We start from the raw sequence: 13,615 nt of genomic DNA, 5'->3' as shown, positions 1-13,615 counted from the left end.
TGCCCCCTGCCCTCCCAGCTGTGGGATGGTTGGATTCTTGGTGGGGTTTTTCTGACAGCATCACAGGAGGAAAGAAAAGGTGGAAAGCAGCAAACCCCCCAGGCAGCAGCAGCTTGGCTGAAGGTAGATGGGCTGCTTCCTCCCAAGGTGCTACAGGGATTTGGGAGGGGGAGGCTTTCATGTGGCTGTTCCTTTCCCCCAGCCCCCAAGCAGCAACACCAGATGTGCTGGAGAGGAGATTCTTGCCTCAGTGGTCCAGGCCTGGAACTTGGTGGTAGCTGTGGGAGGTTGGTGGGAGCCTGAGTAAGGACAGTGGACTGGAGGTGAGGTGGATGTGATGGCCTCAAAGCCTCTGCCAGCCTCAGCAGTTCTGTGATTCTATGAAGTTTCTTTATAAAGGTGTTGGGGGGGGAAGGGGGAGGGGAGGTGTGGAGGAACACCCAGACTGCTGCCTGGGCTTGTCCCTGTGGGGTGGAGAGCTTGGGAAGTGTGTCTGGGGGTAAGATGGAGCATGAAGACGTGGCCCAGCTTCTGCCCTGTGTTGTGGGATGGGCAGGACATGGTCCAGGCAACTCTGCCATGAACAATAAGAGCAAAGTCAAAGACCAAAGCCACACCTAGAACCCACCTGTCACCTGGTGGGGACTTCTGAGCCACCAGCCTGGAGCTGATGCTCATCCCCAGCCTCTCCTGCCTCATCCCTGGTGCCTGTGGGCCACCAGCACCTCTTGGAGGCAGATGGGGACGACTGGGAGGCTGGGAGTGGGTTTTAGGGGTAGTTGCAGAGGAAGGGTAGAGGGAGGGAGGTGATTAACAGCGCTGAGTAATTCTTGTGCCAGGTACTAAACCTATGCACAGCACTTTAGGAGCCGAGGGCTGCCTGTGGCTTGCTGGGTGTCCAGGCACAGGGTCTGCCTGGAGGAATCAGAGCCCTCAAAACCTATCCCAAGTGGGGTCAGGCAGCCTGCCATGTCCCCCAGGGAGTGTCCCCATGGGGGCTGACATCATTTTGGTGCCTGGGGGGTGCAGCCTCCCACCTGAGTGTGTTCAGCACCTCCAGGTGTGGTCCAGGGGCAGGTGGCCTTCCATGGGGGGCGAGTGCTGGCAGGGAGGTGGTGCTGGGGATGGAGAGGTGGGGTCTGAGGAAGGCAAGGCTTGGCAGATGGACCAGTTTGGCATTGCAACACAGGACCTCTTGGGCACGTGGGTATGGTGTGGGTGCAACTGCTGGCCCTGCTTCCTTGGGCACCTGATGAGCAGGGTGAGGACATCTCTAGGGACAGCGTTTGGGAAGCTCTAGCTGCCTGGGGCTCACTGGTGAGGCCACCAAAGGTACTTGGCACACACTGGGGGGGTTTAGGGCACAGTGCTGTTCAAGCCTGGTGCTTGCAGTGCCACTGGTGCCAGGGCAGAACACTGCACTGATGCAGCTGCAAGAAAGTCAAGGTTGTGGCATCTTGAAGGCGCTGATGACGGTGTGTTGGTTGTCCTCAGCCTTTGCTGGGCTGGAGTGGACTGCAGCAGGGGGGAGACTGAGCTTTAATTGCATGATGGAGTCTCCTTCTCTGGAGGGATTCCAAACCCACCTGGATGTGACCCTGGGCAGCCTCCTGTGGGTGCCCCTGCTTCAGCAGGTGGCTTGGACCAGGTGGGCTCCAGAGGTCTCCCTTCCAGCCCCTGCCACTCTCTGAGCAGGCAGATGCGGTGCGAGGCGTGCAGGCATGGGTACCTATGGCATCCCTGGCATGCTGTGGGTGCACCAAGGTGGCATTCATTTCCCCTCCAGGTTGCTGACACCCCCTCCCTGCCCCTCTCCAGCCCAGCCCCCAGTGCTGCCCTCCAGGAGAGTGCCAACATTTATTTATTGTGCCAAAGAAAACGCTTCGGCTGCTCTGCCAAGGAGCAATGGTGCTGAGGGCTGTGGTTCAGTGGCAGCAGCCTGGCAGCTGTGCTGGGACGGTGAGCTCTAGGTGAGTGCTTGCACTTGATGACCTCAAAGGTCTCTTCCAGCCTCAACAGATACTGTGATCTCTCCTTGCCAGGCTGTTGCCACAGCCCTCCCCTGCTGCTGGGCCAGCCCTGGGGCTGGCTCGGGGCAGGATTTGAGCTTTCCTCCTCGCCCTGTAGCCTTGGAGGCATTGAATGAAAACCAAAAGCTTCTCCCCCCTCAGAAAGGGGCTTGGATGTCTCCAGGGTGCAGTGTTGGGAGCTCACCCCTTCCTCCCACGCCCTCAGCTGCAGCCCTCCCTCGGGGGCTGCCCTGGGCATTAGTGCTTGATTGCAGTAGGAATATTTGCAGTGGTTCCTTGCTGTACCTCGCAGGAGAGCTGTGCCTCCCCTTGCACCCCCACCCCAGCCAGGGTCCTCAGGGGGTGCTGGGGGTGGGTTGGGGCAAGGGGGCTGCATTGCAGGTGCTAACCCTCGCTCCCAGCCCGGGGAAGGGGGCGAGGGAGCCAGCAGGGTGCCGTCAACCCCTGCCTCTGCTGCGGGGTGGCGCTTGGCATTCCGCGGCCCAGCTCCCAGAGGAGTTTGCTCCAGACCCCAGGAGGAGGAGGGGGTGTCAGTCCCCCTCCCCACCCACATCTTCCTCCTCCTCCTCCTGGGCCAGCTGGATGCCCCAAGGCATTCCTGTGCTGTAACCTTGTCTCCAGTGTTGCCCTGATGTGTAAAGTTTTGTACATACCAAATTCAGAGCTTTTTAACTTTTAATATTTATTACTTTGGGTTGGGTTCCCTGCTGGAATTGTTTCTCTTTTGTAATTGTTTTTCCCCTTTATTTTATTTTATTTTATGATTTTATTTTCTCCTTTTTTGGACTCTAACATAATGTAAAGAAAAACAAACCCAAATAAATACAAATCAGTCCCCAACACAATCTCTCTCCCATTACTTGGGCTTGATTTGGGGAGGGCTGCTGAGGGGTTAGGGAGAGGAAGAGTTGGGACCTGTGGTGTGGGGGTGGAGAGGGCACATGGTCAGCCTCCATCCTGCTCTTCTCTTTCAACCCAGCCTGGTTTGAGATGATTTTTGTGTCCCCCCACCCTGCTCTGCAGAGGGACCTGGACAGGCTGCACAGATGGGCAGAGGCCAAGGGCAGGAGATTGAACACATCCAAGTGCCAGGGGCTGCACATTGGCCACAGCAACCCCAGGCAGTGCTACAGGCTGGGGTCAGAGTGGCTGAGAGCAGCCAGGCAGAGAGGGACCTGGGGGTGCTGGTTGAAGGTAGGCTGAATATGAGACTGCAGTGTGCCCAGGCAGCCAAGAGGGCCAATGGCATCCTGGCCTGCATCAGGAACAGTGTGGCCAGCAGGAGCAGGGAGGTCATTGTGCCCCTGGACTCAGCACTGCTTAGGCCACACCTTGAGTCCTGTGTCCAGTTCTGGGCCCCTCAGGTTAGGAAAGAGGTTGAGCTGCTGGAAGGTGTCCAGAGAAGGGCAACAAAGCTGGGGAGGGGTCTGGAGCACAGCCCTGTGAGGAGAGGCTGAGGGAGCTGGGGTTGCTTAGCCCAACTCCCTGCAGGGAGGTTGTAGACAGGTGGGGGTTGGTCTCTTCTCCCAGGCACCCAGCACCAGAACAAGAAGACACAGTCTCAAGCTGTGCCAGGGGAGGTTTAGGCTGGAGGTGAGGAGAAAGTTCTTCCCAGCAAGAGAGATTGGCCCTTGGGATGTGCTGCCCAGGGAGGTGGTGGAGTCCCCATCCCTGGAGGTGTTTAGGAAGAGCCTGGATGGGGTGCCTGGTGCCATGGTTGAGTTGATCAGATGGTGCTGGGTGAAAGGTTGGACTGGATGATCTTGAAGGTCTCTTCCAACCTGGTTAATTCTATTCTATTCTGTTCTAAATAAGCCCAAGGCCCAGCAAACCCCACAGGTTACAAGCACCCTGCAGTCCCTGGCATTATGCCAGGCTGGGTTGTTTGAGGGTCTGAGCAACCTGCTCTAGTTGCTGATGTCCCTGCTGGTTGCAGGGGGTTGGAGTGGATGACCTTCAGAGGTCCTTTCCAACCAAAGCAGTCTGCGATTCCACCACCCACCTCCTGCCAGGCAGCTCCTTGTCCTCAGCTCATTTCTGGCTGCTTTGTGGCAGCCTGGTGCTTGTTCCCAGGGTGTGGGATGATGATCACATCCCTGCTGCTGGGATGACTGGTGAGCTCCTGAGGATCCTCCTAGGACCAAACCTCACCAGGCTTTTTATCAGGTCTGTAGTGAGGAGCTGCCCTTGGATCCTGGAAGTCCAGGTGCTTGATCCTGGAGGAGGATCCTTTTATCCTTGGTCTTGGAGGGCACAATGCCGCTTTATGGGATGTGGGAGCTGAATCCCACCCAGCTGCTGCCTGCCTCCCTTTGCTGCTGTCTCACATGTTGCAATGCCTGAAATCAGCTGAACTGGAGGGTCTTGCAGCCAGGCTGGAGGTGGCTCTGAGCAGTGTGCTGCAGTGTGAGGTGTCCCTGCCCATGGCAGAGGGGGTGGAACTGGATGGTCCTTGAGGTCCCTTCCAACCCTGACAATTCTATGAAGACCATCTCTCTGGCCCCATGGGACCTGGCCCTGCCTGCTGCTGTTGGCAGAGCAGGAGAGAAGCCTCTCTGATCCACCTCCCTATGCACACATCCACACCTAGGTCAGCAGAAAGGGAGAGGTGGTACTGGTCTGGGCCAAGAGGAGCTGCTGAGCTTGCACTCATCAGTGACACCGTGGTCAGGTAGGAAATGAGGAGCAATGAAACCCAGGCAGGGCTGAAGCCTGGGCAGCCAGGGCCAGGGTGTGTTTTGTTACCCACCTCCATCCCTTTGTGCCCAGCAGGGAGGAGTGATGCTGAACACCAGCCTTGCTTGCTGCTCATCAGTGAGGGTTAGGGCAAGGTGGCTTTAGGCAATCCCTGATGCAGCCTGTGGTGCTGCCTTGGTTGCTCTGGCTTGCAGATGTTCTCCATGCTCCAAGTAAGGAGGATGGTGCTGGGTGAAAGGTGTCAGCACGCTTGGGGTCAGGGGGTGAACCTTCTTGCCCCATCACTGGTGGCTGCAGAGGCCATGAGAAGGGTCTCCAGCTCAGGATACATCCCTGGTGCTTGGGCACAGAGTGTTCTCCTCAGCTCAGGGGCAGGTGGTGGCAGAGAGGTGCTGGTGGAGGTGCTTGATGAAGTCCACTTGGGACTGCGGCAGGAGGCGGTTAACGACGGACACGGGGACCCAGCCCTTGGGGAGAGAAAGCAGCCAGGGTTTGCTTCCAGTGGGACACCCATCCCAGGGAGGAGGGTGCCTCTGCACACTGGAACCTGTCCCACCCCACGTCCCGTGGTGGCAACTTGCCTTCAGGTCCATGCTGAGGAGCCAGGTGAGGTGGGTGCGGCCGGGGTCCCCTGCCAGCGGCTGCAGGACGATGCAGCTCAGCCGAGACTCAGCCCTGTGGTGGGCAAGGGAGAGGGCAGTGAGGGTCTGCTCCAGGGGGTGGGGGGTTATGGAAAATGGGAATAAGGACATTCCAGTGGCCCTTGGCAGGTCTGCATTGCCATGCCTAGTGCAAACCCCATGGTCACAGTGGTGGTCAACCCCCCCCCAGGGACACAGAATCACAGAAGCATTCAGGTTGGAGCAGACCCTGGGGATCACCAAGCCCAGCCCAGAACCCTGCTCTGCAAGGGTCACCCCTAAACCATATCCCCAAGCACCACATCCAAACCACCTTGACACACCTCCAGGGCTGGGGACTCCACCACCCCCCTGGGCAGCACATTCCTGACCACTCTTGCTGGGAAGAAATTCTACCTAGTGTCCAGTCTGAACCTACCCAGTTGCTGCTTGAGGCTGCTCCCTCTTGTTCTGCCACTAATCACCTGTGAGAGGAGACCAGCAGCAGCCAGCAGCCCCTCTGTAAGATCCTTTGAGGCAGCTGTAGAGAGCCAGGAGGTCTCCCCTCAGCCTCCTCTCTTTCACACTACCCATCCCCAGCTCCTTCAGTCTCTCTCCATCAGATTCATTCTCCAGCCCCTTCCCAGCTTCCCTGCCCTCCTCTGCCCTGGCTCCAGCACCTCCACATCTCTCCTGTACTGAGGTGCCCCAAACTGGATGCAGCACTCACCAGAGCCGAGTGCAAAGGGACACAAAGCAGCTCAGACCTCCTCAGCCCTGCTTTCTCCCACGGTAAAGCCGTGAGGTCTCCTCTCAGCCTCCTCCTTTTCAAACTGAACAGCCCCAGCTCCTTCAGTCACTCTTCATCAGACAGCCCATGACGGTCCCTTGGGGGAGGGGCTTACCTGATGCACCCCTCTTGCAGGGGCAGAGGCTCTCGGTGGGTGGCAGTGCCCACCAGGTAGATGGCTGCGTCCCTCCTCCCGCGGTGCCGTACGCTGACGAAGTCCCTCTGCCCCACCAGGTTGCCTGGGCTGGGAGCAGTGACCTCGTGTGTCACCAGCGTGTCCCTGCCGACGTGCTGCAGCACCTACCGCGGGAACAGAATGGAATTAGCCAGGTTGGAAGAGACCTTTGAGATCATCGAGTCCAACCTATCCCCCAGCACCATCTGAGCAACTCAGCCCTGGCGGGGGCGAGGCTTTCTCGGGGGTAGCCCCGCTGGGGACACCCCCACCACCCCCTTCCCATGCCCCAGGGGATTTAAGTCACAGAATCACAGAGTTAACCAGGTTGGAAAAGACCTCAGAGATCATCAAGTCCAACCTATTACCTAATACCCAACACCTCCTGACAGCCAAACCATGGCTCCAAGTGCCACATCCAATCCTGTTTTGAACACCCCCCAGGGACAGGGACTCCACCACCTCCCTGGGCAGCACATTCCAGTGGCCAATGACTCTTTCAAGCTGCCTTGAGGATAGCAGCAGCAAGGTGGGGGCTTGGGGCTGGCCTCTGTGCCCTGCAGGCTAGGAAGGTGGAACTCAGGTGAGGTTTTTGCAGCCTTTCTCCTCTGGGATGGGGCTCCCTGGGTGCTGCTGCTGAAGGGGTAGCAATAAATAGGCAGAAGCTGAGGAGCATCTGAGCCAGCCCAGGTGAAGCTTTCTGAGGGTGGCAGCTTGCTTAGGGATCCTTTGTGATTTGGGAGCTGAGAAATCAGGCCAATCCTCAAAAGAAGCCCAAGCCAGACAAGCAGCTTCCTGAGGGTGCCCCTGCAGCATGATACAGAAGCATGGAATCACCTTTAAGATCACTAAATCCAACCCTTAACCCCTCACTGCCAGGTCCACCACAAGTTGCTTACCATGAGGGTGGTGGAATACTGCAAGAGGCTGCCCAGGGAGGTAGCTGAGGCCCTCTCCCCTGGAGATTTTCAGGGTGAGGCTCTCCAAGGCTCTGAGCAACCTGATCTAGTTGGAAGATGTCCCTGCTGACTGCAGGGGAGGTGGACTGGATGAGCTTTGGAGGTCCCTTCCAACCCAAACCACCATTCAATGATTCTGTATTGGGTTTTGCCTTTTTGCCCCCCCCCGAGCTGTTTGAATTCCCTGACCAATGCCTCCCCTGACAGAAGACTGAGGCCCCCAGTGTGCAGGAACCTCTGTGGACAGGCAGCATGTAGAGGAGACAGCTTGGAACCACCACGTGTCTTGATGCCAGCAGGCAGGTGAAGCACATCTTCTCTCCCTGAGGTGCCATCCTGCTCTTGCAGGAGCACAGAAGTAGCTTAAATCCTTCAGTGATCCTTCAGTGGTGGAATCCCCATCCCTGGAGGTGTTTAGGAAGAGCCTGGATGGGGTGCTTGGTGCCATGGTTGAGTTGATCAGATGGTGCTGAGTGATAGGTTGGACTGGATGATCTCAAAGGTCTTTTCCAACCTGGTTAATCTAATCCTATCCTATCCTCTCCTACCCTACCCTATCCTATCCTATCCTATCCTACCCTCTCCTACCCTATCCTATCCTATCCTATCCTATCCTATCCTATCCTATCCTATCCTATCCTATCCTATCCTATCCTCTCCTACCCTACCCTATCCTATCCTATCCTATCCTACCCTCTCCTACCCTATCCTATCCTATCCTATCCTATCCTATCCTATCCTATCCTATCCTACCCTATCCTATCCTATCCTATCCTATCCTATCCTATCCTATCCTACCCTATCCTATCCTATCCTATCCTACCCTCTCCTACCCTATCCTATCCTATCCTATCCTATCCTATCCTATCCTACCCTATCCTATCCTATCCTATCCTATCCTACCCTACCCTATCCTATCCTATCCTATCCTACCCTATCCTATCCTATCCTATCCTATCCTATCCTATCCTATCCTATCCTCTCCTACCCTACTCTATCCTATCCTATCCTACCCTATCCTCTCCTCTCCTATCCTACCCTACCCTATCCTATCCTATCCTACCCTACCCTATCCTATCCTATCCTATCCTACCCTCTCCTACCCTATCCTATCCTATCCTATCCTATCCTATCCTATCCTATCCTACCCTACCCTACCCTATCCTACCCTACCCTATCCTATCCTACCCTACCCTACCCTATCCTATCCTACCCTATCCTACCCTACCCTATCCTATCCTATCCTATCCTATCCTACCCTATCCTCTCCTCTCCTATCCTACCCTACCCTATCCTATCCTATCCTACCCTACCCTATCCTATCCTATCCTATCCTACCCTACCCTATCCTCTCCTCTCCTACCCTATCCTATCCTATCCTACCCTACCCTACCCTATCCTATCCTACCCTATCCTCGCCTATCCTCTCCTACCCTACCCTATCCTATCCTACCCTACCCTACCCTATCCTATCCTACCCTATCCTATCCTACCCTACCCTATCCTATCCTACCCTATCCTATCCTATCCTATCCTACCCTATCCTACCCTATCCTATCCTACCCTACCCTATCCTATCCTATCCTATCCTATCCTACCCTATCCTACCCTATCCTATCCTATCCTATCCTACCCTATCCTATCCTATCCTACCCTATCCTACCCTATCCTATCCTACCCTACCCTATCCTATCCTATCCTATCCTATCCTACCCTATCCTACCCTATCCTCTCCTACCCTACCCTATCCTATCCCATTCCATTCTAAAAATCTCTGTGAATAGGACTTTTTTGGGGGAGGTGAGGGTGGGGGGGGCAAAGAGGGGTAATGCTAGCAGCCACCTGCACCATGGTGGCATCCCTCCCCACCTTACCTTCACCTGGCTGAGGGCTGGGTTCCACCGAGGCATCTGCTCAATCCTCTCGAAGAGCTCCTGGTGTAGCTGTGCCACTGGCACAGCCAGGACCACCTCCGCCCTGAACACCTTGCCCAGCCCGGGGAGGGCAGCGCTGCTCACCGTGGCCCCAGCATCCTGGGAGAGGAGGAGGTCTGTGTCACACCTGGACTCCTGTGTCCAGTTCTGTGCTCCTCAATTTAAGAAGGACATTGAGACTCTTGAAGGTGTCCAGAGAAGGGCAATGAGGCTGGGGAAAGGCCTTGAGCACAGCCCTGTGAGGAGAGGCTGAGGGAGCTGGGGTTGTTTAGCCTGCAGAAGAGGAGGCTCAGGGGAGACCTTCTTGCTCTCTGCAACTCCCTGAAGGGAGGCTGTAGCCAGGTGGGGGTTGGGCTCTTCTCCCAGGCACCCAGCACCAGAACAAGAGCACACAGTCTCAAGCTGTGCCAGGGGAGGTTTAGGCTGGAGGTGAGGAAGAAGTTCTTCCCAGCAAGAGAGATTGACCATTGGGATGTGCTGCCCAGGGAGGTGGTGGAGTCCCCATCCCTGGAGGTGTTCAAATAAGGCTTGGATGTGGCACCTGGAGCCGTGGTTTAGTTGTCAGGAGGTGGTAGGTAATAGGTTGGACTTGATGATCTCTGAGGTCTTTCCCAAGCTGGCTGATTCTGTGGTTGTATGATTCTGTGTCACAGCACAGTGGTGGTTGGGGTTTAAAAGCTTATTTCTGGCTCAGCTAAAGAGTTCAGGGACAAAAACCACCACGAAGTCGGGCTGGACACCCCCATCAGGCTGTGCTGCCATTCAGGGAGACCTGGACAGAGAGCTGGGCAGAGGAGAACCTCAGCAAGTTCAACAAGGGCAAGTGTAGAGTCCTGCACCTGGGGAGGAACAACCCCCTGCACCAGGACAGGTGAGGAGGTGTTGGCCTGCTGGAAAGCAGCTCTGCAGAGAGGACCTGGCAGTGCTGGTGGACAAGCAGCTCATCATGAGCCAGCAATGTGCCCTCATGGCCGAGAAGGCCACTGGGATCCTGGGCTGCACTCAGAAGAGTGTGGCCAGCAGGTCAGGGGAGGTTCTCCTGTCCCTCTACTCTGCTGTGGTGGGGCCACACTGGGAGTATTATGTCCAGTAGCGGGGGGGGTTGGATTCTGTGATCTCCAGAGGTCCCTTGTAACCCCTAACACTCTGGTTCTACAGGAACGCACCTGGCTTTCCCCAGCATGATTATCTGAGCTTCCCCTTCCAAGCCTTTCCCTGCTGCCAGGTGCCTCTGCAGCTCTGCTTGGCAGCACACCTGTGGTTTCAAGCAGGAGGACTGAGAGAAGCCAATCTCCCCTCTCCAGACTCAGCTTCTCCTCCTGGGAGCCCCTTCCAGCATGGAGCATCTGGACTGCCACAGAATCACACAATGGTAGATGCTGGAAGGGACCTCTGGAGATCATTTAGGGCAGGTACATCTGGTGGCACAGGAATGCGTCCAGGTGGGGTTGGAACCTCTCCAGAGGAGACTCCACAGCCTCCCTGGGCAGCCTGCTCCAGGGCTGCAGCAGCCTCACACCAAAGATTTCCTTTGTGTTCTGGGTTCCACTTTGTGCCTGTTGCCCCTTGTCCTGTCACTGGGCACCACTGCAAGTAGTCTGTCCCCATCCTCTTGCCCCCCATCCTGTAGCTATTGATCAGCATTGATCAGATCCCCAGGCTCAACAGCCCCAGGGCTCTCAGCCTTTCCTCCTCACAGAGATGCCCCAGGCCCCTCAGCATCTTTGTAGCTGCCACTGGACTCTCTCTGGCAGCTCCCTTGAACTGGGGCGACCAGAACTGGACCCCAGTGCTTTACCTTCATCACTTCTGCCTGCCAGCTGGTGTGGTGCTGCAGGATGCTCAGGGCTCGCTGCAGGGCCCTCTCGCCCTGAGTGATGTAGGAAAGGTCCACACTGGAGGGCTGGCAGGGGCTGAGGTCTCCAGCAGGCTCTGGGCATGTGGCTGCAGGAGCAAGGCAGAGCAATGGTGGTGTTGGATGATAGGTTGGAAACAGTGATCTTGAAGGTCTCTTCCAACTTGGTTCCTTTCTATTCTATTCTGTTCTATTCTATGTTATGCTATGCCATGCCATGCCATGCCATGCCATGCCATGCTGTTCACTGTGAACCTTCCCCGAAGCTTTGCTGAGACAGACCTGAGGGTGGAGCTGGAGCAAAGGGGTTGGTGAGACAAAGTCTTGGCATTGAGCATGCAGCTGGTGTCCTCCTGGGCTTGGGGACAGCTTGGTGTAGAAAACCTCCCCCTCAGGAGCATCCCAGGCATTCATGCATGAGGAATGCAACAAGGCTGGGGAGGGGTCTGGAGCACAGCCCTGTGAGGAGAGGCTGAGGGAGCTGGGGTTGTTTAGCCTGGAGAAGAGAAGGATCAGGGGAGACCTTCTTGCTCTCTGCAACTCCCTGCAGGGAGGCTGTAGCCAGGTGGGGGTTGGGCTCTTCTCCCAGGCACCCAGCATCAGAAAAAGAGGACACAGTCTCAAGCTGTGCCAGGGGAGGTTTAGGCTGGAGGTGAGGAGAAAGTTCTTCCCAGAGAGAGTTGTTAGCCACTGGGATGTGCTGCCCAGGGAGGTGGTGGAGTCCCCATCCCTGGAGGTGTTCAAGAGGGGATTGGATGTGGCACTTGGTGCCATGGTCTAGTAGTTATGAGGTGTTGGGTGACAGGTTGGACTTGATGATCTTTGAGGTCTTTTCCAACCTATTCTATTCTATTCTATTCTATTCTATTCTATTCTATTCTATTCTATTCTATTCTATTCTTAGCTGCCAGTAAGACCAGCCCAGCAGTGAGAAGACAACTCTTTCCCCCCCAAATATGGGTCAGACCATCTGGGCAAGGGGAGCATTTCAACATGCAGCCCTCTGTCATGTGAGTGGCTTGGTAGCCAAGGCTGACTCTTACCTTTCTCCTTCCCCACCAGCCTCTGAATATAGGGAGGGATTTTGGAAGGCAGGTGATGGGATCCTCTTTCCAGCAGACCTCTCATGTCCTTCTGTATGGCTGCAATTGCTGTTGTCCTCAAACCTAGGGGAGAGACATGTGGGTGAAGAAGACCATAGGGTGGAATCGTAGGCTGGTTTGGGTTGGAAGGGACCTTTAAAGCTCAGCTAATGGGTAGTGATAGGACTGGGATGGAGGAAAGCCAGAAGTGGGGAGACTGAGATTGGCTGTGAGGAAGAAGTTGTTCCCCAGGAGGGTGGTGAGAGCCTGGCACAGGTTGTCCAAGGAGGTGGTGGCAGCCTCCTGCCTGGAGGTGTTTGCAGCCAGGCTGGAGGTGGCTGTGAGCAACCTGCTGCGGTGTGAGGTGTCCCTGCCCATGGCAGGGGGTTGGAGCTGGCTGAGCCTTGAGGTCCCTTCCAGCCCTGACAATTCTCTGATTCCCAAGGGACCACCTCCCCAGGGGATGCCCACCAAGTGCAGACTCAGCATCTCCTTGAGGCCCTTCTTTTGTGCCTGTGCTTCCCGAGCCGAGCAGGCAGCTGAGCGGTGCTTACCGGGCAGGTTGCGGAGGGGGTCGTGGGCGATGCCGCAGCACAGCTTGAAGGTGGCCTGCAGCATGGTGTGGGAGTGGGGCTGCCTCTGGAGCCTGCTGCACCCCAACCATCCCTTTATAGCCAGCCTGAAGGACAGGATAACGCTGCCAGCTGGCAGCTGGGAGTGAGGAGTGCTCAAGGACGAGGCTAAGCTGGAGGAGGAGCTGGAGGGAAAGGCCAAGCTCCCCTTCTGAAGGAGCAGTCCCTGCCTCTCCTCCTCCTGCTGTGCATCACAGCATCACAGAGGCAACCAGGTTGGAAAAGACCTCAGAGATCATCAAGTCCAACCTATTACCTAATACCTAACACCTCCTGACAACTAAACCATGGCTCCAAGTGCCACATCCAATCCTTTTTGAACAGCTCCAGGAACAGTGACTCCACCACATCCCTGGGCAGCACATCCCAATGGCCAATCTCTGGGAAGAACTTCTTCCTCACCTCCAGCCTAAACCTCCCCTGGCATAGCTTGAGACTGTGTCCTCTTGTTCTGCTGCTGCTTGCCTGGGAGAAGAGCCCAACCCACACCTGGCTACAACCTCCCTTCAGGGAGCTGCAGAGAGCAAGGAGGTCTCCCCTGAGCCTCCTCTTCTGCAGGCTAAGCAACCCCAGCTCCCTCAGCCTCTCCTCACAGGGCTGTGCTCCAGACCCCTCCCCAGCTTTGTTGCCCTTCTCTGGACACCTTCCAGCAGCTCAACCTCTTTCCTAACCTGAGGGGCCCAGAACTGGACACAGGACTCAAGGTGTGGCCTAAGCAGTGCTGAGTCCAGGGGCACAATGACCTCCCTGCTCCTGCTGGCCACACTGTTCCTGATGCAGGCCAGATGAGATGCTCTGGTGGTCCACACTGGCACCTGTTTGAGGATGGTGATGGCAAAGG

The 13,615-nt window shown here is 56.3% G+C and overlaps 1 protein-coding gene across 1 annotated transcript; it reads right to left on the bottom strand.

Annotated features, from left to right (window-relative positions):
* Positions 1–5,092: 5,092 nt before the first annotated feature.
* Positions 5,093–12,760, bottom strand: LOC104308865 (steroidogenic acute regulatory protein, mitochondrial). Its single transcript, XM_054174724.1, has 7 exons — positions 12,697–12,760; positions 12,104–12,226; positions 11,004–11,149; positions 9,146–9,304; positions 6,253–6,437; positions 5,309–5,402; positions 5,093–5,194 (listed from the first exon to the last, which is right to left on the bottom strand). The coding sequence occupies exons 1-7, from the start codon at positions 12,758–12,760 to the stop codon at positions 5,093–5,095; spliced, it is 873 nt and encodes a 290-aa protein (XP_054030699.1).
* Positions 12,761–13,615: the final 855 nt, after the last annotated feature.

This window comes from Dryobates pubescens, chromosome 30, assembly GCF_014839835.1.
Source record: "Dryobates pubescens isolate bDryPub1 chromosome 30, bDryPub1.pri, whole genome shotgun sequence".
NCBI lineage: Eukaryota > Metazoa > Chordata > Aves > Piciformes > Picidae > Dryobates > Dryobates pubescens.
Note: the sequence above shows the minus strand (reverse complement) of the source record. Positions and strands in the feature narration are given on the sequence as shown.

Coding starts and splice junctions, on each gene's coding strand:
- LOC104308865 (XM_054174724.1), bottom strand. CDS start 12,760: ATGCTGCAGGCCACCTTCAAGCTGTGCTGCGGCATCGCCCACGACCCC. Junction 11,150..12,103: donor GCTGGTGGGGAAGGAGAAAG/GTAAGAGTCAGC, acceptor TTGCTCCTGCAG/CCACATGCCCAGAGCCTGCT. Junction 9,305..11,003: donor GGCAGGCAGAAGTGATGAAG/GTAAAGCACTGG, acceptor CTCCTCTCCCAG/GATGCTGGGGCCACGGTGAG.